The sequence below is a fragment of the Eretmochelys imbricata genome, chromosome 12, assembly GCF_965152235.1.
Source record: "Eretmochelys imbricata isolate rEreImb1 chromosome 12, rEreImb1.hap1, whole genome shotgun sequence".
NCBI classification, from domain to species: Eukaryota; Metazoa; Chordata; order Testudines; family Cheloniidae; genus Eretmochelys; species Eretmochelys imbricata.
The window spans coordinates 12077315-12102169 of record NC_135583.1 but is presented as its reverse complement, the minus strand read 5'-3'; the positions used below and the strand labels follow the sequence as shown (position 1 = coordinate 12102169).

At 41.0% G+C, this 24855-nt stretch overlaps 1 protein-coding gene across 1 annotated transcript in view; it reads left to right on the top strand.

Annotated features, from left to right (window-relative positions):
• MMP2 (matrix metallopeptidase 2) overlaps positions 1-24855 on the top strand; it is a 40735-nt gene that overhangs the window by 10505 nt on the left and 5375 nt on the right. Inside the window, exons 5-10 of the mRNA XM_077830947.1 lie at positions 5419-5592; positions 10289-10462; positions 11856-12011; positions 15252-15381; positions 21414-21550; positions 24063-24222. Of these exons, the coding sequence (XP_077687073.1) occupies positions 5419-5592; positions 10289-10462; positions 11856-12011; positions 15252-15381; positions 21414-21550; positions 24063-24222 (931 nt within the window). The remainder of the gene's footprint in view (positions 1-5418; positions 5593-10288; positions 10463-11855; positions 12012-15251; positions 15382-21413; positions 21551-24062; positions 24223-24855) is intronic.

The window sequence follows — 24855 nt, the reverse complement described above, 5'->3', positions numbered from 1 at the left end:
GAATAACGTAGCTGAAGTCAATGTACTTAGATTGACTTACCATGGTGTCTTCACCGCAGTGAGTCGACTGCTGCTGCTCCCCCGTCAACTCTGCCTGCTCCTCTCGTGGCGGTGGAGTACAGGAGTTGACGGGAGAGTGCTCAGGGGTCGATTTATCACGTCTAGACTAGATGCGATAAATCGATCCCTGCTGGATCGATCGCTGCCCACCACTGACATACCCTCAGTGTTGCTCACAGCTGTACGCATGTTGTGTATCATTGGCAGGGGCACCAATTGGGGGACAGAGCTGCCCAGAACAGGGGGAAAAAGGGGCCCTATTTGGGAGGGCCCCCAAACTGAGTGGCATTGCAACCTGGCACACAGGATCATGGCATCACTCAGATTTCACCCGGCAGCCCCTTGACAGAGGGTCTGCTGGGATAATGAGTTGTGCTGAGACCCCATGCTCCAGGTCGCAAGCGCTGCTCACTGAAATTTGGCCCATCAGCCCCTCTGTCATGATTTTTAAGTTAAAGTGAGAGTGGTTCAGCTGTGCACAGCATATGAAAAATTTCTGGAGGGTGTCCCTGGAGTATTTTATACTGTGCCTAGAACAATGGGCTCACAATCCCATTGGAAGTCTCCAGGTTCTACTGTAATACAATAGTTAATAATATAATAATGAGTCAGAAAGGAATGATTGAATGAAATATATTGGAGGTTTTGTTTGAAACCAAAAGTTGTTGGAATTATGCTGTTCCTCCCTGGAACACTTGAAGTGCACCTATTTGCAAGGTTGAGGCTGGAGTATATCTAGACTGTAGATTGTATTGGGAAAGGGAGTGCATCTTAATAAACATCTTATCCAGTGCTTTAAAATAAAGCTAATAAAACCAGATATGCTCAGTATCTTGCAGGATCAAGCCCATGCCAGCCCAGTCTAACAACCCTAACTACCATGTAACATATACTGCGGAGATCAGCAGTGGCTCACATAAAACAACTGCCCACATGGGTATTTCTATTTATATATTTATCAGTCCAGCAGCCATAATTTTTGAGACGATAATAGCCGTTGTGTAGAAAAAGGTTTTCTCATACCCTCCTTTTCAATGCTTTCCTGCTTATCTTCTTATCCTACGAGTGATCAGAGGCAATCATCATCTGAGATGTTTCTTGGGCTCCCTTTTCAGAACAGGAGGTTTTCACTATTAGCAAAATGAACCAGGGTTTTTCAGAGTCATCAGTAGTTTCAGGTATAGTGGCACATACTTCAGTATTCCAACCCTGAGGTGACAGAAGGGGGTCCTTCATTTCTGAGGGCATGTCAATATTGCAAAGCACTCTGAGGTGCTGTGTTCTAATTGCCCCAAGTAAACCCTGCTGGTGCACTCAGAGAGGTACCGAGTTCACATCATCTTAGTGCGCACTAGGTACCTCTTGGAGTAGGTCAGCAGTTACACTGGGCAGTTCGAGCTCAGCTCATTAGAGCATTCTAGAAATCACACTGCTGTGGGGCACTTTGCTTCAGCCATGTCAGCAAGCCCTCAGTCTTTCCGCCAACTTCCCCACCTCCCCGAAATCACTCCCTTATAAACTCATCAAGTTACTTTTCCTTCAAGCTGGAAAGGAGGAGTAGAGAGAACTTACTGTTGTTACTTCTTTAAAATACTAGAGGTGCTTAGATACTGCAGGGACGATGGTTAGGTAGGTAGGTGGACAGATAGACATTCATGTATCTTGGGCTATTTCTGGGCCTAAAATTACATGGGTTAGAGAGTTTAAACAGTCTCTTCAAATGTCAAGGGGAGTTATGATTCTGAATGACCAAAATGCTGGTGTCAATGTTTTGAAACTGAATTGGTGGTTTTGAGCTGTTTGTTTGTGATGTAATTGTTTTGCAAGATCCTTGAACAGCTATGCACAGATGTTTCTTGTTAAACACATGGTATTGTGCACTTATTATTCCAAGACACCATTTTCTAAAACCTAGGAATACATTCAAATACGGCAGGATTGGGGATTTACATCATGGAGTCTGTTGGGTCAGGAAAGATTTCTAACTGGCAGTAGGTTGCTCTTTTATTTCTGAAGTCAGTGTCTTTAGTTTTCCTGTAACATTATATAACCAGAGAATACATGTGAAATGATTAAAAGAACTGTTTAAGCCCTGAATATGCACTGAAGGCTTTTTTAAAGCTATTCTGCCCAGAAAAAGTATAGGTATTTTAAACACTATACGTGCACCTTTCAGAACGCCAACCCAGCTATCAACTAACATCTATAAGTCAGGTTTCAGAGTAGCAGCCGTGTTAGTCTGTATCCGCAAAAAGAAAAGGAGTACTTGTGGCACCTTAGAGACTCACCAATGTATTTGAGCATAAGCTTTCGTGAGCTACAGCTCACTGCTGAGAACATATGGCCTTGGTTCTCACTTACACCTAAGTCCTTCGACAACATTCTGGTAGTGTAACAGGGCCTAGGGTATAACCCACTTGCAGGCCCCTTTATACTGCCTAAGTGCTGTAAAAGGCCCTTTGTGTAAAGGATAATCAAACTCAAAGGTTTGTTTTGTGCAGTGGGCAGGATAGGAGTAGAGAACCTTTATCTCATTTTATGGGGCCCATGTGAAGGCCGAACTGCATCGCAGACCTGGTGCTCCGGGGAGTAGAGGGACCGTGGGAAAGCCATGCCTCAGTCCCACACACACCAGCCAGCTGAGAAATGTTCAGGGTTGAATGACTTTCTTCAAAGAGTTGAGGGTGCTGCACCCCTCACAAGTTCGATACTTAATTGAGGGCTGGAAATACTGGACCTGATTGTACTCTGACATTAGTGTAACTTTGCGTTAGCATTACTCCTGATTTACCCTGCTTTAACATCAAAATCAGGCCCTGGATGATGGCTTGATGATAAGTAACTGCACCTTTATTTCAGTTCTCTGAGCAAGTGATACTTTTATTTTTCATTTACAATAAAACTCAAAGAGGTTTAAGTTTAAAAAAACCCTGTAAGAACTTTGTTGGAATGAAGGACTTTTAGCATCACATGTCATTACCTGTGGGTAAATTGAAGAACCTTATTTTGACTGTGTCTTAATATTGTACTGAAATGATTTTGCAATGTATCCCTAGAATCATAGAATATCAGGGTTAGAAGGGACCTCAGGAGGTCATCTACTCCAACCCCCTTCTCAAAACAGGACCAATCCCCAATTTTTGCCCCAGATCCCTAAATGGCCCCCTCAAGGATTGAACTCACAACCCTGGGTTTAGCAGGCCAATGCTTAAACCACTGAGCTATCCCTCCCTCCCTTCCTTCCTGTTCAAACCAATCAAAAATTCTACTCATAGACCGAGGCTGCCAGATCTGTACCTGGAAGCCGAATATGCAGCAAATGAGTCATCCAAACAACTCAATTTTGTTTTGCTTTCCAAGTGTCTTTTCTCTTAAAAATCTTTCACCAATCAAAATAAAGACAGCACTGTTTAATGTATATGTCCTGACTAACTCACCACCAGAATCTGAGACATAAATACTGAGTCAGACACTTGTCTCCGGCTCTGTCACTTTTGCCCTGCTCCCCCAGCATAGGGGCCATATGTTTGGACATTGCCAGAGTGTCTCGAGATCCAGAGGTCCCTGAAGGATGCAGTGCCCCCTAGAGATAGGTTCCTAATGTGGCCGATTGCAGGATCAGTGAAGCATAAATATGGCGTTGAGCCTCACTCTCCTGGATCCTGTGCAGAGGATAGCTTGGCCAGACCAGAAGACCATGCTTGCTACATTTAAGCAATAACTTGTTCTTTTATAATTTCTGACCCAGTCCTGGAAGATACCGAACACCCTCCCCCCAATGGGACCAAAGCATGCTAACTGGAAAGATTGGATCCTTAATGCCCTAGTCAGTACATACTTTAACTTGGAAAGGCAGTCATCTGTGTCACAATATTTCCCTATTCAGCAGTGATGCCACTCAGTTCAGTTAGCCCATAGAGCTAGAAGGTGGTTTTCCCCCTAAAAAAAAGCAAATCAAGCCAAGAAACAATGGATTTGTAAATACAGCCATCTTGCTGCTTACATAACAGATTAAGCCCAGGGAAAAACTAATCCCACAAATACAAAGTGTCTGTGATAATTTTTCAGTAGTCAGAACTGGCTGAAATATAGACTTAAAAGTAACATACACCGTAAAGGAAAGATACCGTGTCCTAGGTGCAACTTTCTTACCCCCTAGATTTTGATGCTCCCTTTAGATGGATACCAGGTCATTATCAAACACATACATTACTCATTTTCACACCTATTTTTGAAAATCAGGCCAAGACCATTTAATTGCCCTTTCCTGGGCCACACAGGATGACTGTGGCAGACCTAAGGAGATAACCCAGATCTCCAGCCATAGAGTTAGTTCTGTGGCTTCACTTCAAGACCCTTCTTCCCCATTTATGTGATAGAAGGAGTCATGATTCTCAGGGACTATAGAAATCTTGTGAATGTTCATAAGTCATGAGGCTTGTTTATGTGTGGGTGGGTGAGAGGGAGGATGCAAACCTGAACTTCTTGAAGAGGGGCATCTCATGTCCAAAACTATTAACTGGGAGGGAACTCAGGAGGCATGCCCATCTGTCCCTCTTTGTCAGAGGAGTGAAGTTCAGTCTATCTAGCTTGGATATTTATAGAGTGTCAATCACTGCAGCATCAAGTGACTGTTGTGTGGGCATTCAGAAAAGTAAAGCAGAGCTACTGAGAAGTTAAAGGAAAGAAAAGTGGGATAGTAAAAATGCCAGGGTATGGTCTCCCCTGCTTGTATCTTCTATTGCAGTCTGCAGACTAAACAAACAGAGGAATGTCACATAACATGCTCATTAGGAAAACTGTCATCTAAAGTGACAGCGGCAGGCTACAAACCTGTCTACATGTTTAAGATGCTATTTTAGCAACCTCTGTAGCACAGTGTAAATTAATTAGCAAAACACTAAGGAAAATAGATGGCTTCCTGGAACACTCCCTCAAAGCCTTGTTTGAAGCAGAAGTATTAGCTACAAATAGGCAGTAATATATTATGAGGCAGGGTATAAAAGATATATTGCCATAAACTCGAGTAGCCCAGTGGATTTCACTTGAGCCATGTTAATAATTATTGTGAACAAGTCACTTAATCTCTCTGTGCCTCAGTTCCTCCATCTGTGAAATGGGGATATTACTTCCTCTCTCCCACCCTTGTCTGTTTAGCTCATGAACTCTCTGGTCTCTTACCATGCGTATGTACAGCACCGAGCACAATGGGCCCCTCATGTTATCTGGGGCCTCTTCATGCTGCCATACTACACATAATTAATCAATAATGTTTTTTCTTACCAATTTCTAGTTATAATGTATACAGTTACTCCTTAAAAATATTCTATTTTTTTTTCTGCTTCACTTTCACTTCAGCTCTTTTCACGATGGGTGGAAATAGTGAAGGGCAGCCATGTAAGTTCCCCTTCAAATTTCAAGGCGCATCCTATGACAGCTGTACAACAGAAGGAAGGACAGATGGGTACCGGTGGTGTGGAACTACAGAAGACTACGACAGAGATAAGAAATATGGCTTCTGCCCAGAGACTGGTAAATAGATATTTGCTATGCTGGTCTAGTTTGTCATTGATCTGTATGTCGCACAAGTAATTTTCCATCCTTTAGTTGAAGAGTTACAAGTAGTTGAGTTGGGGGCATATGTGCTGATATTTCCACTTTACTGAAAATCTGCTGATTGTGGCTTCTAGGTACATGCACAATATAACCTATAGATAAGCCCATACATAAACCTACATGAGTTTATATGCAATATAATATTAAACCAAGGCAACGTCAGTTAACAAGAATAAAGAACTACTGAATTCCCATCTGACCCTCCAACCCCCAGGAAGAACAAAAATCCTCCAGTCATTTCTGCATCTCAGGAAAAGTCAGAGAAAATAAAATAGCTGTTCAATATGCCTGGCAGGTAGGGAGCAGTGCTCTGTCAGACCAAAAGGGAAGTGGATTCCAGAATTCTGTCCCCTTTACTGTGTATGCTCTTCCAGCAGGCCCCAGATAAATAAATCTCTGGACTATCAGCCCAAGTACTGGAAAATAGCTAGGGAGAGCTGTGCAGTACAGATCAGAACTAACCCCTTGAATTACACCCAAAAATGAATTGAGGCCTCGGTATGTCTTTTTCCTTCACCACTCTAGTCACCTGACTAGCAGTGAATATATCCATTCAGATGTAATCAGAACCACACTTGGAACATTGGACCAAAGCTCAGAGCTGAAGCTTTCCTGAGGTTTGAAAGAGTTTGCTTGCATTTTTCTAACATAAGTCACAAATAGCAACTTTCCCAGATTCCTTGGCTCTTTCGGCTTCCAGATGGAAATGGAATTACCCACAACAGTCATATATCTGAGGTATACTGCAGGCCAACCAAAGGATGGCCCAAATTTGTAAACCCATATGCATCTAAGGTTGCATGCAATTTTGCATATACCCAATTCAGATGAAAAAATCTTGGATGCATACACACAATCCTAGATAGCTTGCCCATGGACATCAGGAATTTGCACAGCTAAATCAGGAATGAGCATAAGCACACATGTATGTAGGAGCATGCCTTCAAATTTTAGGAATAAATGTCTACCACTACATGGTAAATGTGGGTAGATTATTACTTTTTAATATCCCTGAAACATGAGCCGCAAATGAAAAAAGCAGTACAAAGGAAATGTGAAACTTAAACAGCCAATGACTAATGCTCAACATTTAATTTTTTTCTTTTTTTAAAAGGGTGTTTAGCACAGTCAGATTTAACTCAATAAACATGCCTTTATGAATTTACAACATACTAGGAAACAAATTGAAAATTATCCCTTCACTCCAGAAGAATGATCTTTCTGCTTTCTCGACAATTTTTAATGCTTGTTAACTTCAGTCGTTACTACGTAGCGTGTCACAGGGACAAAATTAGTTTAGAGGATTGTATAACTTGGCAGGGATCGTTTTTCTGAGATACAGACTAACGGCACAGTTACTCATTTAAACTGCCTATGATGGTTCAGCATTCTTGGCACTTAAGGGAGCCAAAGTGAAGCCACCAAATGTAATGAAACCCAAACTAAATGTAAGCCTAACTCTGGAGCAATGGCTGGCTGATGAACAAACAGATTGACTCCATTTCCAGGCTTTTTAAAAAGCCATCTCTGTTTAAAAAAGGCACTTGGAGCATTTTGATTGGTTGCTGATTATTTCTGACCCTCTGAGCCACCATTCCTCTTAACAGTAAAAAAGAATGTAAAAGTATCAAACTTTGCATAACTGGTAATGGGGACACAGAAAAATCTAAGTGATAGTTAAATGAGCAGGAGAACACTGGAACTAATCTACTGAAATTCTTGCACAAAACCTTAACAATAACTAGAAGTAGTTCAAACACTTACCTGTAAGGACCCTCTTTTTGTTTTTTGGACAGTGTCTAGCACGGTGGGGTCCTGCTCCAAGACTGGGGCTCCTATGTGCTCTGGTAATACAAATAATTACTAACTTTTGGGCAGAAGTTACTACATAATCAGACTGTTGTGCTTTGCATTTGTTTATTGTTTATGTCTGGTTTGTGCAAAATACCAATCTTCTAAGTGGCCTGGTTAGTCCTGATTCCAGCTCTCTATAGATTTACAGCAAATATAGGAGCTCTTTCCAAATTATGGCACAAAGCCCCCTATGCCATTTAAGCCCAGTGATGCCTCGGTACAGTGGGTGTAGAAGTGGAATGACCCTATGGCTTTGGCATAGATTCTGCAAATCCACAAAGCAAACCCCAAATCCTGCCATATTTAACTATCCTATTTTCACAGCATGAAAGTCCATACGTCCCACATGAATCCTGTACAATCTACATGCGAGCTGGCTAAGCCAGACTCCTGCACTGTAGCTACTCAATACCCTTCATTCCAACCTTGAGCAACAAATAGGGTGCACTGTTCTTCAGCATCCTTTCCATGAAGGTTCTGACCCCTTGGCCATATTTAAAAGCAGATCCAGCTTCCTCTCTCTTAGTGGCCCGCACTGACCTGGTCAGAGTTGTAATGCAGCCCCTTTCCACAGTTCACAGCAAGACCTTGCCCTGCCTACCCAACTGCCAAGTCGGCAATGCTGGCTTCATGCAGGAGGTAGTGACTTTCCCACTGTGTAAAGAAGAGAGTTATGTAAGGCAAGTCTGGGGTTTGCTTGGTGGATTTGTTTGTTCCATGTAGGAATGGCAAAATTAATAACAGCCTAAGGCCCAAGTCTTGAATCCACAAGTGAAAATTCCACTAAACACTGAGGAATAAGGGGAAGAAACATCCGCCCTACAGGCCTATAAAGTTGGGCTGCAGCACACTATAATCAGAATCTAGAGCAGGGGTTCTCAAACTTCATTGCACCATGACCCCCTTCTAGCAATAAAAATTACTACATGACCCCAGGAGGAGGGAATTGAAGCCTGAGCCCACCTGAGGACCACTGCCCCAGGCAGGAGGGCAAAAGCCTGAACCTCACGGCCCTGGGCAGGGAAGCCAAAGACATCACTGTACCGGGTGGGGTGACCAGAGCCAAAGCCCAAGGGCTTCAGCCCCAGTTGGGCGGCCTGTAACCTGAGCCCTGCCATTCAGGGCTGAAACTCTCAGTCTTCAGACCTGGGCGGTGGGACTCAGGCTTCAGCTTTGGGCCTGGGCAGTGATCCACTTTGGGGTCCCAACCCACAGTTTGAGAACTGCTGGTCTAGAGGCTGGAATAGCCGTAACAGCCCATGGATAGCCACTAAGCAGTTTTATGGTTCAGTGGATCTGTTCTAGTTTTGGATGCAGTGGCTATTTCTCTGGCCTTCTCCCAATGCAGAGAGCTGTAGAGATGGTCACAAAGGCATGCAAGGGAATATGCTGTCTTTTTGTACTGGGTCTCTGTAGCCCCTGTAAACCTGTTTCACCCACTTCAGTGCTGTAGGTGGAGGATTTGAGCATTAGGACTTTGCTTCATTTGCCTAAGTGCCTTATATATTTTCCTTATGTCCATATAAAACAAATTGTTGATATAAAATTAATGTTATTACTTGCATTAGCTTCTGTTCAGGAACCATTACCACATAAACAACTGACGGTATGTGTCCCAATTAGCATTAAACCTGGACTTAGAAATATTTGTTACTGTGCTGTGTGTATTGTATGCATTATTGAACACTACAAGCTGGAGTTTCATGACTGCAGGAGAATTACATATATTCCACCACTAAATAATTATGTATTTAAATTTCTAAGGCAATGTTCGGCTGCCAACTATAATTTGAATCCTGTACGAGAACAAGTGACTTTACAACAGCTAGCTAGTACTGTACATATGTTAAAAAGGCAAATGATTTTTTTAATGGGGGGGTGGGGGGAGTGTATTCTCTGTTTGTGATACCTGCTTTAGAGTATAATTTCTACTTTGGGTACACACAAGTACAACTGTGGTCTTCCTGATGCACTATGCTCAAATAGACATACATGTTTGCACACATAAACATATATACATGTCTCTCTCTCTCTCTGTATGTATGTTTACACATGAGTACCATATGTAAGTGTGGGTGGATATGGTAGAGTAGGAAGACAAAAGTGGTCTCCATGAGTACCAAAGGTAGAAATTTTACCCCACAGCAAGTATCACTTATAGCTTATATCCTTTTCATTAGAGTTAGTTTAAAAACTACAGCTTTTAAATTGATCCTTTCTATCAATACACCTCAACCATCTCAGCGTGCAAGATCTGACTTTTTGACTCCTCTAAGATCTTCTTTTGTCCTTAGAAGCTAATTAAACCTCAGTTCAACACTTCACAATCTGCTGATATATAACAAAATGATAAAGTTTCTATCAATACATCTACTTGTGGAAGACACGTGAAAGCATTATCAGAAAAGATCTTATTAATTAGGCTGATACCAGGTCATTTGTTAATCAGTTCCCCCTCCAATTGCACATGCCATTGAGCTGCCGTAGAGTAACTGCTTCTTTCAAGTGGTTGCCAGTTGCAGTTTTTGTCTTTAGCTTCAGTGGCTTTAGCAGGAACAGTTAGACTTTATCTCTCTTTTCCTCTGTTGCAGGCAATTTCCTTTTCAAACTGTCATTTTCAGTCACAGTTTCCCTGTTTGTTACAACAGTTCAGATTTTCCAGTTGCTTTCTGGGCTTAGGTATGATTTAAGAGAAGTTTTATGTCACAAAAGCTGGTTGATTCTCTACTTATTGTATTTAAATATTGTTTCCCCACAGCAATGTCAACGGTTGGTGGAAATTCAGAAGGAGCTCCTTGTGTATTTCCTTTCATTTTCCTTGGCAATAAGTATGAATCCTGCACAAGTGCTGGACGTAGTGATGGCAAAATGTGGTGTGCTTCCAGTGGTAACTATGATGATGACCGCAAATGGGGCTTTTGTCCAGATCAAGGTAACACAGTTTCTTGAAATACTTGAAACCCTTTAACAATGTGTATTACTCCCGCCTCTGTCTCAGGCTAACCACAGATAGAAGAACATTGACCAAAATTCTGTGAGTAATGGATGTAATTGGCATGACATCCTAGATAAGTTTGGGCCCATATTTATAATTCATGTACACTTGCATGACTTTCCCTAAAAATTTGGGAATGCATATTTTACTTTTGAAAATAAAAGAACACTCTCCGAGTACATCAGGCACCCAAAGATAGGTTTTGGAAAAAGCTTGTCAAAATAAATACATACAAATGTTCGCATGATATTTTTAAAAGACAACAAAGGAAACAGGTTTTTTAATCATAAATGTTCCCTTAAAGCAGTGGTGGGCAACCTGTGGCCCGTGGGCCGCAGGTTGCCCACCACTGCCCTAAAGGCTAGTAGAAAAAACCACCCAAAGCCCCACAAAAACCCACATCTCTTGAAAATGTGGGGAAAAGATTTTTTTAAATAAATTCTTTTCATTTTAATAATCTTTGGTGTTATTTGTAAATAAATTAGAGATCTTTTTAAATGCAGTATTTGCAACTTTTACCAACAATTGCTAAATTCGGGTATCTGATATACAGAAGCATTTTCCATTTTCTTAGAACAGGAAATAACTGCTATATTCAGACACTGTGATTTGGTAACTGTTGGTAAAATGCTGCCCTTTTGCAATATGGATGATTTTTCACCTATCGGTAGTACTTTAACAGTACTGAATCAATGCCCTTCTGTACTAATAAGGATTATGCAGGTGACAACGTGGTGTTGACAAATATGTACTAGACTCTAAGATGGCAAACAAAATTACTAGTGACCTAAGGTAGGTTTTAAACTCAGAAATCCACAGGTGAAAGGCTACTGCACTAATCCTAGGCCTCCTCCCACCTCATCTTATCTTCAACTCAAGCAAGACAAATAATGAAAACAGCTATTTTGTTAAAATAAAATTTAAAAAAATAGTAGATCTGTATATCCCCTGGATGGTTTTTAATGATTGAAAGCAAAATTCAAGGTCCAGATTAATTCTTCCATGCTAAATAAATCAAACGTTTCACTTAAACTACTTCCTTCCTTCTCAGAAGTACTAAGTTAATGTTCAAGGGCACTTTACATGGGAGACAGTGAAAGTATATGCACGTGTCAACTGTACAATAGGATTTAAAAGAAATCTTTCTGTAGAATGAAATTTCCTAAGACTTGGCAACATGCATGGCATGTTTTCCACATCAAGCAATATTTATTATGGGAATCTTTTGGTGGAGTGAGGAGTGGTGGCAATTTTATGGGACTAGCATAATAGATGTAGTATATCTTTATTTGGATACAAGCAACCTGTGTTGACTCATTGTGTTGTTCAGGTTACAGTCTTTTCTTGGTTGCTGCTCATGAATTTGGCCATGCCATGGGACTAGAGCACTCCGAGGACCCAGGAGCTCTAATGGCTCCAATCTACACATTTACCAAGAACTTCAGACTATCTCAGGATGATATTAAAGGAATCCAGGAACTTTATGGTAAAGTATTCAGCATTTATCAAAAGTACAGGCTGCTCTATTGTTTTCAGATGCTATTGTAAATAATGTGCACTTCTGACCATTTAGGGATGCAAATTTCCATTTCCTCACCTGCCTCACTCAAGATATTGTTAGTGTTCGTACTTCCCATTAATGGTACAATTCAGTAACAAGTGGCCACTTAAGTTTCTGAGCTGTGAAAGCCCCAGAGCTGCATAGGTTAATCCCAAATCTTTAGGTGGAACTTTCAAAGGCCCTCTCTCTCTTCGGCTGTGAAACGCCATGCTGGGAATTGTGGGCTACTTGTTCTCTAACATGGAGTCCTTAACTCAGGAGTCATGACCAGGTGTCAGGGGATCATAATCTCCTTGCCCTACATATTGCTAAATGGGGTGGTCTGTCCTGACTAAATGGCAGAGGGCAGTACAAGGGTCCTGGTATGGACCCTCCCCACTCTCCCCATGGGCCGCAGCCCTGAGGGAGAGGAGCTCTTTCGTTCTCCCTGCTGAGGAGTTCTGCGTCCCGCACCATGCCCCACCCCCAGTGCAGGAGGAGCTCACTCTGCAGCCCCAGGGTGGGAGAAGCTCTCTGCCCCCCGTCCCCTTTTTTTCTATTATGGTATTTCCTCCTAACATGCAGTGCACAAACTCAGTGAGTCATACACGTATCCCCATAACGTGAGGTTATGGATGTACGTACACCTACTTGGTTTGTACATGTTCCCCCCATATGCCCGTATTCGAAATGGATTAAAGATACAGTTCATTGAAATAGTGAATACGCAGCTGTTTATTTCTTTGCATATGATGCATGTGTTGATATGGTTTAATGTGTATAATGTGTATGTGTTTAATGTGCTCCCCCCAGCAAGAGGCAACATTTAAATTCCTGCCCACACCCCTGTTTCTATGGGAGATGTGCATGAACAGTTCCGGGCAGAACCTGGGCCTAACATGGGGGTAGACATTTCCCAAGGACAGTGTACTACCTACCATCAGCCAGAGAAAACTTCATGCCAGATATTCAGCTCTTCATTTAGTCTCCTTAAAGCAATGGGGTGATAAAGGTTAATGGCTGGGTATACACTTTTCTTCTTCTGACACCAACCAGGGAGGTCACTCTTTTAGCCTGTAAAGGACATTTAAGTCTGTACTCCAAGGGCCTTTTTCGTCGAAAAGCAATGCAAAGAGGGTAAAGCTATTTCACAGATGGAGACACACACGTCATCTTCATCCTCATACAATTGTTTTCAAAGATGGATGCTTCAGAAGATGAGCAATTCTACCTTGTTCATTAAGGAGTCACTCCCTAGACTTAGATACTAGTGATTGCTGGTGGTGGTTAAAATGAAAATAAATTGTGCCGGAGGGACAAGTTGCTTTTCATGAGTTTCTTGTCTCCACTCTGCTCAATTTAGTGATTATTCTCCACATGATAGATGTTTCTTGTTATTTCCTGATAAGTTGCAGAACGATATGTGAATAATAAACCTCCTCACCTGATTGATTTATTGATGATGGACCAGAATTTGCTTGTATAATGTGCAGTCTGTTACCTCTATCACAGTCCTATCAATCAGCCAACGATTTAGGCCGTACAACAGGAAAAACAACATGTGTAGATAATGTGTGGAAGGTGATATCTGTATATACAAGATGTTTCTTGTGGTTTCTGTGGGGAAGAAGGGGATATCAGATATTTGTATTCTGCGTTCATCTTTAATATTAATTTATTTTTCTCCAGAGATCATTTTAGCTTATAGTTCATGGTGGTGGTTTCATTACTTTGATCAGTTAAAATCCATTCAGTCTGTACACTTGGTAAACTACTGTATAGAGTTGCAAATATCTCTGAATAGAAGGCTGCTGATCAGTTTGAAAGGATCATATCATTTCTCTAGCCAGGCTTTTCCCTTTTTTACCTGCATCATTTCTTAATTACTGGTGCCTTGATTCTGTAGTTCTGGACACCTTAGAAATGCTAATAATAATACCAAATACCCACCAGACATAAGTTCTTTATTCAAAAACCTGACTTGGATCTTCATTCTTTCCAATTCCTGGGCTCTTTAATTACAATTATTTAATCATTTGTGTAAAGTCTGGAGAGCCCAACCAAGATTGGACCTCATTGTGCAAGGTGCTGCACATAAACAGAAAAAGTATCCCTGCTTGGAATATTTTACAATCTAAATAGACAAGACAAAGGGATGAAAGCAGAAAAGGATGCAGCATACTACCAAAAGATTGGGAAGTGAGGCACACTAAGGTTAAGTGGTATTCAAAGTTCATAGAAAAAAGGCTCTGGAAGAGCTCAGAATTTAACCCAACTCTCTTAAGTCACAGGTCTAAGCCTTAACCAGAAGACCATCCTTCCTGCCTCTTTAAGTAACTGAAGTAATACTTTAACTCAAAGAACTTTTCATTTCTGCAAACAAACTTGTATTTTGCTTTTGGGATTATATTCATTACACATTTCCTAGCATTATTCAGAGCTACATCAAATCAGCCGGAGTCACATTTTGTTTAATGATGTAAAACCACCTGATTGCTAAGGAGCAGCCAGATGCTACACCAGGCAATGCAGCTGCGGCCAAATAACAAAACAAAATAAAATCCAACAGATGGCAAAGTGCATGTTTTGAAGAGAACATTTTGATTCTTAATAAGGGGAGAAAGGCTATAAATGGCTCAAAATGGGTATTTATGACTTGCAAACTATTAGCAGGCTGGAAAAACTGCAGTACAAAAAGCTGGTATGTATAGTACTCCTTATTCAGAATTATCTGCACATCAGCTCAGATACCACGGCATAAACTTTAGTTTGTTATATTTTAAACTACGCCATCACTGAGAAAAAAATTCTCAAAGTTAATAATTGCAAATTGCTACCAAAAATTGTCAGCCCTGAAAATCTTCCAGACTAAATAGACAAGATCAACTATGAATAGGAGGGGAAATACAGTCACATAGAAGTGACGTGTCTTGACAACGGTCACACAGCAGGTTACTGGCAGTGCTTGGAATAGACTCCTGCCCCAAGACCTTCTGAGTCCTAATCTAGTGCCCTGTCCACTGAACTACACAGCCTCTGAAACATTTTCTAATTTCTATCAAATATAACCTCCAGACAACTGAAGTGATTGCTTCCCTTAAATGATTTATAGCAGTTGGGGGTCTTCACATTACTAGAACAACAATACACTCAAACATTACAGTATAAATCTGTTCTTCATTGTAGGAGGATCCACTGATTTTGGGCCAGATCCAGCTCCAACACTTGGACCAGTCACCCCAGTGTTATGCAAACAAGACGTTGTATTTGATGGTATCTCCCAAATTAGAGGAGAAACGTTTTTCTTCAAAGACAGGTAAGTGAGAGAAATTGCTTAGTGATAAGAGGCTGCCATAAAAAAGATGGAGAAAAGTTGTTCTCTCTTGCCGCAGAGGGCAGGACAAGAGGCAACGGGTTCAAACTACAGCACAGAAGATTTAGATTAAATCTCAGGACACTAGTCCTAACTGGAAGAACAGGAGGACAATGGAGCAGACTGCCTAGGGAGGTTGTGGAAGCTCCTTCACTGGAGGTTTTCAAAAGAAGGCTGGAGCATCTGTGGATCTTTAGACTAGATGACCCTTGTGGTCCCTTTGAACCCTGTGATTCTATGATTACTTGGAGCAGAAGGAAAGTTTGTGCTATACTGTCAAAGCAATTCTGTAAAATTCTGGTCGAAAACTAGAATTTCCATCCAAGGGAAAATTCAAAATTCTGAACAAACCGAATGTTCTGTTTCAGAACAAAGTGGAAATGGTGAAATTTCCAGTGGAAGGGAAATCGGGAGGAGGGGGGGATTTAGAAATAATCTTGTTTGTTTGTTTGTTTGTTTGTTTGTTTAAATGACAGAGAGCCAGGAACCTAGAAGTCCTAGGAGCCTCAGATTTTCAGGGCTTCCAGGCTCTCCTCTGCAGGTTTGGGAGGTTTGTCTAGAGCTGGAGCTGCCAAGGGCTTCCAGGCTCCCATCTCTGCAGTACCTTGGGCTCTGCCACAGGGAGCCTGGAAGCTCTGGGGTCCCCAACTCAGAGACGGTCTGAATGGCAGGGGTGCTCCAAGAGCCACTGGCCTTGGGAGCCTGGACTTCCCAGCAGCACGCCAGGTAAGGTGGCAGGAAACCAGGCAGGGTTCCATTGGAACCCACTTATGTTTTGCCAGAAGTTCATTGAAACAAATATGTTTCTGCAAAATAGTTCAGTTTTGATGAATCAGTCATGAAAAAACATTTAGTCAGAAAATTCCCAACCAGCTCTAGTTGGGGGGAGTGTAAACAGCACCTTTGTGCTCCCCACCCCCCATTGCTTATTTACACCAAGCATTCGCTGGCTATAGCTAAGGTTCTGGCCATGTGCATATTGTGTGTGTGTGTGTGTGTGTGTGAGAGTGTGAAACTCAAACACAACAGCTCAGATTTAGGACTATAAATTGAACCTGGCCAAACTATCCAATGGAACTGACCCATCCAATTTAGTGTCTGCAAGTTGCAAAAAGTAACACAAAATAAAAGAGTGAAAAGTACATTCATTGTTCCAATAATCCAATGTTTTATTATTGCCACAAAAACAGACAACTCTGTTATACAGGAGAGTAGACTAAATAATCATAATGGCTCTTTCTGGCTTTAAATCTATGAACTCAGCTTATGTGTTTATGTACGTGATATGTGTGGGGGAGTATATATGTATGCACATTCACACTCATTTGTGCTTGAGTAAATTCATTTTAGAAATTATGCTTTTTAATAATAGCTAAAAATGTAAAAACGAATCTAACTTGTTTAAAAGAAGCAGACTCCCTTGTTTAAAACTGCTTATGCAGTGCTGTAAAATATGAAATTGGCATGAATCAGAATGTCAATGGTTATATTATTGTCCCAGATAAACAGGCACAAAGGCCATTTTTCCAGCAGTACTGGAAACCACAACAGCTATGTGCTCGGCTGAAACACAAGAGACTTGGATGCACTGAACAGAACTAAATAACCAACTGGGCATCCTCACAAAATATCTGCAGTGGAGCTTCCGATCTCAGGCCATTCAATAATCATTTGTGCCTGCTGGTGTTGTATGCCCAGAAATCTCCTCCACGTTTAATTTGAAGCTGGAACACTTTTGATTTTCTGCAAAATAATAGTGCCTAAGCCATGTTCTTTGATCATCCTTTCGGAGAAAAAGATAGAGCAGAAGGGAGAAGCAAGCTCTTGGGGCCTGATTCACCACTATGTAACTCCACTGGTATAACACCAATAATTTAACGGATTTACTCCCACTTTACATGCATGTGAGATCAGAATCAAGGGCCAAGGTTCGGAAGATTTAACTTTTGCTCTGTTACTGGGTTTCTGGTCGAGTAACAGAGACTGGGGTGACAGATGGAGGAGAGAGGAACACAGTAAAGAAACTATGAAGACAACTCTCACTGAAGCTCCTTTTGGTATAAGGGGCCTCAGGAGATTTCCCTTGGGAAGGAATCTCTGCTGGCACTGGGGCACATAGAAGTTCCTGTGCTATTCCTTTCAGCCCCCAAAAAAGTAGGTGTGGGCAGGGTTTCCCTACAATCTGGTGATGTGCAGCTGCCAGAATGGTCCCTTGTGGGCTGTGGGCAGTTGCACAAGCAGTCCATGGATGGCAAACATTGCAGAAAGCCACCTTTGGACCATTCCATGCCTGAGCTGCAAAGGGCTGGACCCCAGGACCTGAACCACTTCCTGTTTACCATACATATGGCACACACTTCTGCTAGCCTCGATATTTGAGGGCAACCCTCAGCTCAGGCTTCCTTTTAGCTAAACACATGGCCTTTCAATAAAGTCGATCACTTTTAAACAAAACAACAACAAACTTTAAATGCAGGGGGAAAAAAATCTGTGGAGTCAAATTTGTTTCATTGCACAAAAGTAACTTGAGACGTTTGCAAAACCTGCCTGACTGGTGGCTAGCTCACACCATTTCTGAATTGTGGTATTAAAATTGGTACTCCAATGCCACACATATCATTTTTAGCACTGAATTGTCAGCCAGGCCCCAAGCCAGCCTCCATTTTTGCCAGTGGAATATTGCTGGTGTAAATGGGTAGTGATTTAGGCCCAGATTTGTCAAGGTATTCATGTGTTCAGCATTGCAACACCTAACTGACTTAACGGTCTAAGTATCATTTTCAAAAGCGATTTAGGCATTTAGATTCTAAGCCCCTTTGACTTTCAGATCCTGATTCAGGAAAGCACCTTAGTACTGCACTGGATATTAACATTGCACAAAAATACAGCCATAGTTATTTTCTGGTACAAATGGAGTTCACAAATAGAGGCCATCTCTGAAGACAGATCCTACTAAAAACAGTTTCCCAGCCTTTAAAATCCAAGATTCCTGAAGAAATCTCCACTCAGTCTCCTGGGAAAGAGAGAGAAGAGGCTGGCAGGTGTATAAATACGCCATACTTAGTTTCCTAATGTAGGGCACCTCTGCTGAGCCCAGCAACAGCCTCTTGCAGTTCCTCTCCAACTCTCTCCCCTCCTTCCTTTGTTTGGCAGCTGCTAGTGGTAATGCAAGTCATAGCATTAGTGTAATCAGCAATTGCCTAGCTTTAATCAACTATATTATTCACATAGGTCTCTTACACTTGAAACTCACGGGCAAGTATGAATGTGTATATACGAGGCATCAGCTGTGCCAGGTCAACATTTTATAAGATACAAAATCATAGGGAAATATGAAATTCAACATGCAGTCAGTATAATTTAGTTGTTCCAAGAACAATATAAAAGACTAAAACAAATTGTTCAAACTGATTCATACTTTATCTAACATTCAGCAAAGACAGGGTGTGACTACTTATTTGTTTTACTTTGGAATTCATTTGCCTATCAGTCTCCTGGATTTCCCAACATTAGGGAGAGAAGGCAGAAAACAACCTTGTGATCCATTTCTGGAATTAAGAAATAACCCTGAATCATGGGGCCTGTGACTTTTATGACTCACCCACCTTAATAATAAAATTTACCAAAGAATCCAATTTTTATATCACACAGATAGAAGACTGAGAGAGGACTAAGGAGAAAGACTAGATGAGCTCTTCAAAACAAAGGGTTTTGTTTTTGTTTTTCCTCTCCATACAAATGTATGTAGAATCAAGAAATAAGGGAAGGGAAATACTGTGCATATGTGCTACTCTACATAAGCAAGAGGTCTGGTATTAAAAGACCTGCCAGCCCTTCCAGTGAGGATGTATGAAGCAATCTTATGAATCAGTAGAGCTGGGAAGAAATTGGAATTTGTGTTCAGTGAGAAATTCCAGCATTTAGAAATGTTTTTTCATTCAATTGGAACAAAAAAAAAATATTCAAAATTTCCTGCAAAATGAAAAGTCCAAAAAATTTAAATTCAGAGCCACTGAATCATTTTGTTTCACTAATGTAAAAACATAATATATTGTATGCATTATATGTATGTGTAATATACACTATTAAATTAATATTTCATGTAAAAGTCTAAACAAAATGTTTCAACATTATTGAAATGAAACAAGAAAGTTCATTTCTCCTTTTTTGCCATTGAATTTTTTTGCTGGAATCAACACGTAACCACAAAATGTATCAATTTTGACTAAATTGCATTTTCCAACAGCAAACTGTTGTGTCAAAAATGTGGGCTCCATTCATTAGAAAGGGGCTTTCAAACCCTTCTGGGCTCTGGGAGGTTTAGAATCCTAATGTGGATATGGATCCCTGGCCATTTTCTCTGACTAGAACCTAAATTTGATCCAAACTTAGCAAAGGGGAGCAGAGTCACTAACATGGATCAGAATTCTGCAGTTTAGGCCCTTCTCTAAGGCTAATCATTTATTAAAAGCTATAAATGTAGTGGCAGATATGTGTTACATGGAGTTCCTTATGTCACATGTGATCTGCTTTTCTGTGAAAGAAAAGAAACATATAATAGGCAATAGGAAAAGGACTCTTTTCATACAGTGTATCAGTACATTTGCTTTTTTTTGTTGTTGTTGTTGTTGTTGTCCTGCTATAGCTACTCTGATTACTTCATTAAAAATAAAAATAAAAATGAAATTGATGTTTATACCTGTGGAAAAATAGAACACATTAAGACATCATTATCCCAGTTATTAAGACTGTATCTCAGGTTATATCAAACAAAACTTTTGTAGAAAAAGAGGAAAAGTAATACACATTTAGCCATTTGCTGTCTTGCTCATATCGGCTACTACACCCGATTATCATAATTGTTTAATTTTAGAAATGAGACAAAACCCTGTCGTACTTATAAATACATATTAAAATGCTCTCAACGTGTGTCCTTGCTAGCTCCATTTGTTCACTGTCAGATTTCAGCCGATGGTGGTACAGCAATCTATAAAGGCCACTTAGGGCCTGATCCTCCAATGTTTAGGCCACCCTGAAATACAATTTCAGACTCTGAGAGTTTCATGAGAAAAGGGTTCCAGGTAGGGGTGAGCAGAACGGGCCCATTTTTTCAGCTCCTACTTTTCAGACTGATGAACGCTGGATTTGACCTGATGATTTGTTTACAAGCTACCAGCTAATGTACGTTGCAAGAGGGATTCAGCTAGCTTGTTGATTTTTCATCTTAAAAAATTGGCAAACTGCTGTAAGCTTTTGTTCTGTTGAGGGGGAAAAGGCTGTTCCTTCAGCAGGGGAGGAAAACAGTAGTGCCTTTGTTACTATCAAGTGCCTTCTACAGAATGCCCTGCCACTGAAAGACGATTACAGGTTTTAAAATCATAACTCAAATTGAGGATACCGCTTGTACACAAAATAAGCATTTCTCTAATGAACATTTTTAATGTTTAAGGTTTCTCTTACAGCCAAGCTCCCTTCCCAGCTGCTTGATAGATAGTTCTTCGATTTGAACTTTTCGTCACTACAATAATAATGGCAAGAGCAATTCATGGAATGCAAATGTCTGCATTTGTCAAATGCTTGTCCATCTGCTCCATACACAACAGCAGGATAACTGTAATCATGTCACTGCCTTGTAAATGGTTCTATTTGTACAAGTGAAGCACAGAATACATTTTACTCTGGCGCAAGAAGCCACGTGAGCCCTTCGGCCATCAATCTACTCCATTTCAGTGGGGTTCCGGCGTGCGGCAGATTATGCAGCCATTCCATTAGCATGCGGCAGGAGGATTCATTTAACCTCTCAGGCACCGTTTTGAACGTATAGCCAAGTAGTTATAAGTTTGTGCTGCTGTTGCTAGACCATGTGAGAGCATGTGCGTGTGGTTGCACATAGGTCTTTGCCAGATGTGATGAGAAACAGATGTGCTGATGAATCAGTTCATTGTAAAGCCTGTGCCATTTTCTGTTCTGTTCAGATTCATGTGGAGGACTGTAAACCCCCGAAATAAACCCACAGGTCCCTTGCTTGTTGCTACATTCTGGCCAGAGGTGCCAGAAAAAATCGATGCTGTCTATGAGGCCCCTCAGGAAGAGAAGACAGTGTTTTTTTCAGGTATTGGTTTCAAGTTGTAAACATAGCTTGTATAAGCGCTGCATTCAAATTCAATCTTTTAAATGCTAAGCTGGATCAGGGACATGTACCTCTGAGGCCATATCAGATCTGTTATGAATGTTAGATTTCAGCCATTCCTTTCCTAGGACTAAAGGTCCAGAACCTGCAAGTTGCTGAGCACCCTCCACTGCCATTAACCCCCTGGGAGCTGAAAGGCTGTTAGCATCTTGAAAGAAAAGCTCAGCAACATGCAGAACCCGGATTACTCAGAGACGCAGAGAGGATGCATGCGGGCATGCTAGCTAGCTTGATGGGAGAGGATAATAATAGATATAAATCAGTATACTATCCATTTTAACATGGTTGGAGTCATATATATGCTCCAGCTAGCCTAGCCAAACTAGTGCAGCTGGGAGGTTGTTTTCAATGTTTGGAAAACTGAGCCAGCAAAAACTAACCTCCAGAATCCATTGCAACATGACTAAACATCTCCAACCATGGAAAAAACACATGGTTGATGCTGCTGTACATTTTCTGCACAGGAGGGGAAAGTATTGGTAATTTATTCCACGTTTGATTGGCTATTGGATTAAGCTACATGATAAAAAATAAAAACTCAGCACAGTCAAAATGCTTTGATATGCCATCTTCAGTAAATATTATTGTTAGCTGTTGGGGACTTCGGAGATTTATTTTGTTTGGTTTGATGTGGGGGTTTTTTTTGTTTGCTTGTTTGGTTTTTTTGTTTTGTTTTGCTTTTGGATTTTACATTTTCCAGGGAAATGCAATTGCTTTAGAAGAATTCTAAACAGGAAAGACTAGCAAACACTAAAAGATCAGTAGGAAACTGCCTGTAGCCCAAGTATCCTAAAATCCTTTGTACAGGAGCATCCACATTTTGCTCCTGAAAGGCCACGCTGGTAACTTACAGGATGGAGAAGATTATCCTGGGAAGCTGTGACTATAAAAAGATTTGGGGGTTGTAGTGGATAATCAACTCAACTTTGAGCTCCTACTGTACTCTGTGGCCAAGATAGCTAATGCAATTCTGAGATGCCTATACAGGGGAATCTGAAGTAGAGCAGAGTCTATGAGTACCTACAAGAGGAACAAATATTCAATAATGGGCTCTAGTCTAGAAAAGAAAGGTAAAACCCGATCCAAGTTCAAGCTAGACACATTCAGACTGGAAATCAGGAGTAAATTTTCAATGGTGAGAATAAGTAACCATTGGAACAATCTAATCTGGGCATGGTGGATTCTCCATCACTGACCATTTTAAAATCAAGATTGGATGTTGTTCTAAAAGCTCGGCTCTAGGAATTATTTTGAGTTAGTTCTATGGCCTATGTTGTACAGGAGGTCAGACTAGATTATCACAATGATCCCTTGTGGCCCTGGAATCTGTGAATCTATGAGTTTGCTAGGAACTTCAGTGTTGCACCTTACACCTTTCTCGTGTTATATAACTTACTTCCGGATCCAACTCCCAGTGAAGTCAATGAAAAGCTTTCTGACATTCATAATTATTGTAATATAATTATGGCCAATAGAAATATTCTCTCATGGTGAAAGCTTCCATGGTCACCGGCGGGTAATCTCACTGGCGTCAATGGGAATATTCACTGAGTAAGGTACCAATCAATGTAAAGGTTGCAGAATTTGGCCCTTTGATTTGTATGTATTTTGGGTCATATTAGAAAGTTTTCCTGAATCAAGGACCACAGAATCAGGGCCTTTTAAAATGGAGATATAGACGACCACTTAATATATGATATTCTTGTATCTAACTCGATGGATGAATAGAAATTTCTGAACTAAACAAACCACAGATACATGGAGAGGGTGCATGTGGGATATGGGCTGCATTTGGCCTTCAGACTACCCTGCTTTAAGACTTCATCATCCAAGCAGATTATCATTGTTAATTATTTGTATTACAGTAAACCCAACTGACAGCAAAGCCTATGCATGCTCATAGTCAGAGGCACTCCCTGTCCCCGAAAGCTTACAATCTAAATAGACAAGCCAGATGACAAGCAGGAGGGGAAACAGAGAGGGGAAGCTATATGTCCAAAGCCAAGCATCAGGTCAATGCCAGAACCAGGAACAGAACCATAATTCCTGAGCCTCAGTCCAGTTCTCTGCCTACTGGAACACACCATTTACTAGTAATATAAGCAGGATGATAAAAGATCTTATAAAGTGTCACAAAACAGAAATAGCTTTTTTGGTTAATCCACTTTTTTTTCATAGATATTTAGGTCAGAAGGGACCATTATGATCATCTAGTCTGACCTCCTGCACAACGCAGGCCACAGAATTTCACCCACCACTCCTACAAAAAAAAAACCTCACACCTATATCTGTGCTATTGAAGTCCTCAAATTGTAGTTTAAAGACCTCAAGGAGCAGAGAATCCTCCAGCAAGTGACCCGTGCCCCATGCTACAGAGGAAGGCGAAAAACCTCCAGAGTTAACTACCATGTAACTAAGTGTTTTTCCCACTTAGGAAATGAGTACTGGGTTTATTCAGCCAGTACTTTGGAGAGAGGATATCCAAAGAAACTCACCAGTCTGGGGTTACCTCCCGAGGTACAACACGTCAATGCAGCTTTTAACTGGAGCAAAAACAAGAAGACATACATTTTTGCAGGAGACAAGTTTTGGAGGTGAGACACATTACAGTTAAGGTGGTGAGCCCTTAACTAAGCTCACAGCTGTTGCGGTGGATCCTTGTTCTCATTTAGGCTCAGGTGTTTGCTGCAAAATGTTTTGCCAGACAAGAGCCTAAAAAGATTATATCCCTTGGCAGCAGAGAAACAAGGTGGTCAGGTGACAAGGCCTGGAATAAATCTCTGAGATTTTCAGAGGCACATACAGGAGCTAGGTAAAAGTCACTGGCAGTTAAGCATCTAACTGCCATCTGTGCCTTTGAAAAATCTCCCCTTAAACCACTATTCCTGAAGGACATTGGACATAAAAATGGGGAAACAAGGGATGATATAAGGCTAGCAAACTTTGGGATAACTGCTCTTCTTGTCACAACAGAAATAACAAAGGGCTAACATATTTGCTTTACTTATCCAGCTGGTGCTGAGGGGAGCTGGGCACATCCTGCCAAAATATATCTGTTAATCGTTTGTCAAATCTTAGTTTGAAATTTATTTTGACAGCATCTGTAATCCTTTTCATATGTTTTCTATGCACAGCGAGGCAAGCACCTTTTGTAAGGATGTCCACAGATACCCAGAAATACTAGCGTGTATATTAATGTACCCTAAGAGTCATGTTGGAAATGCCTG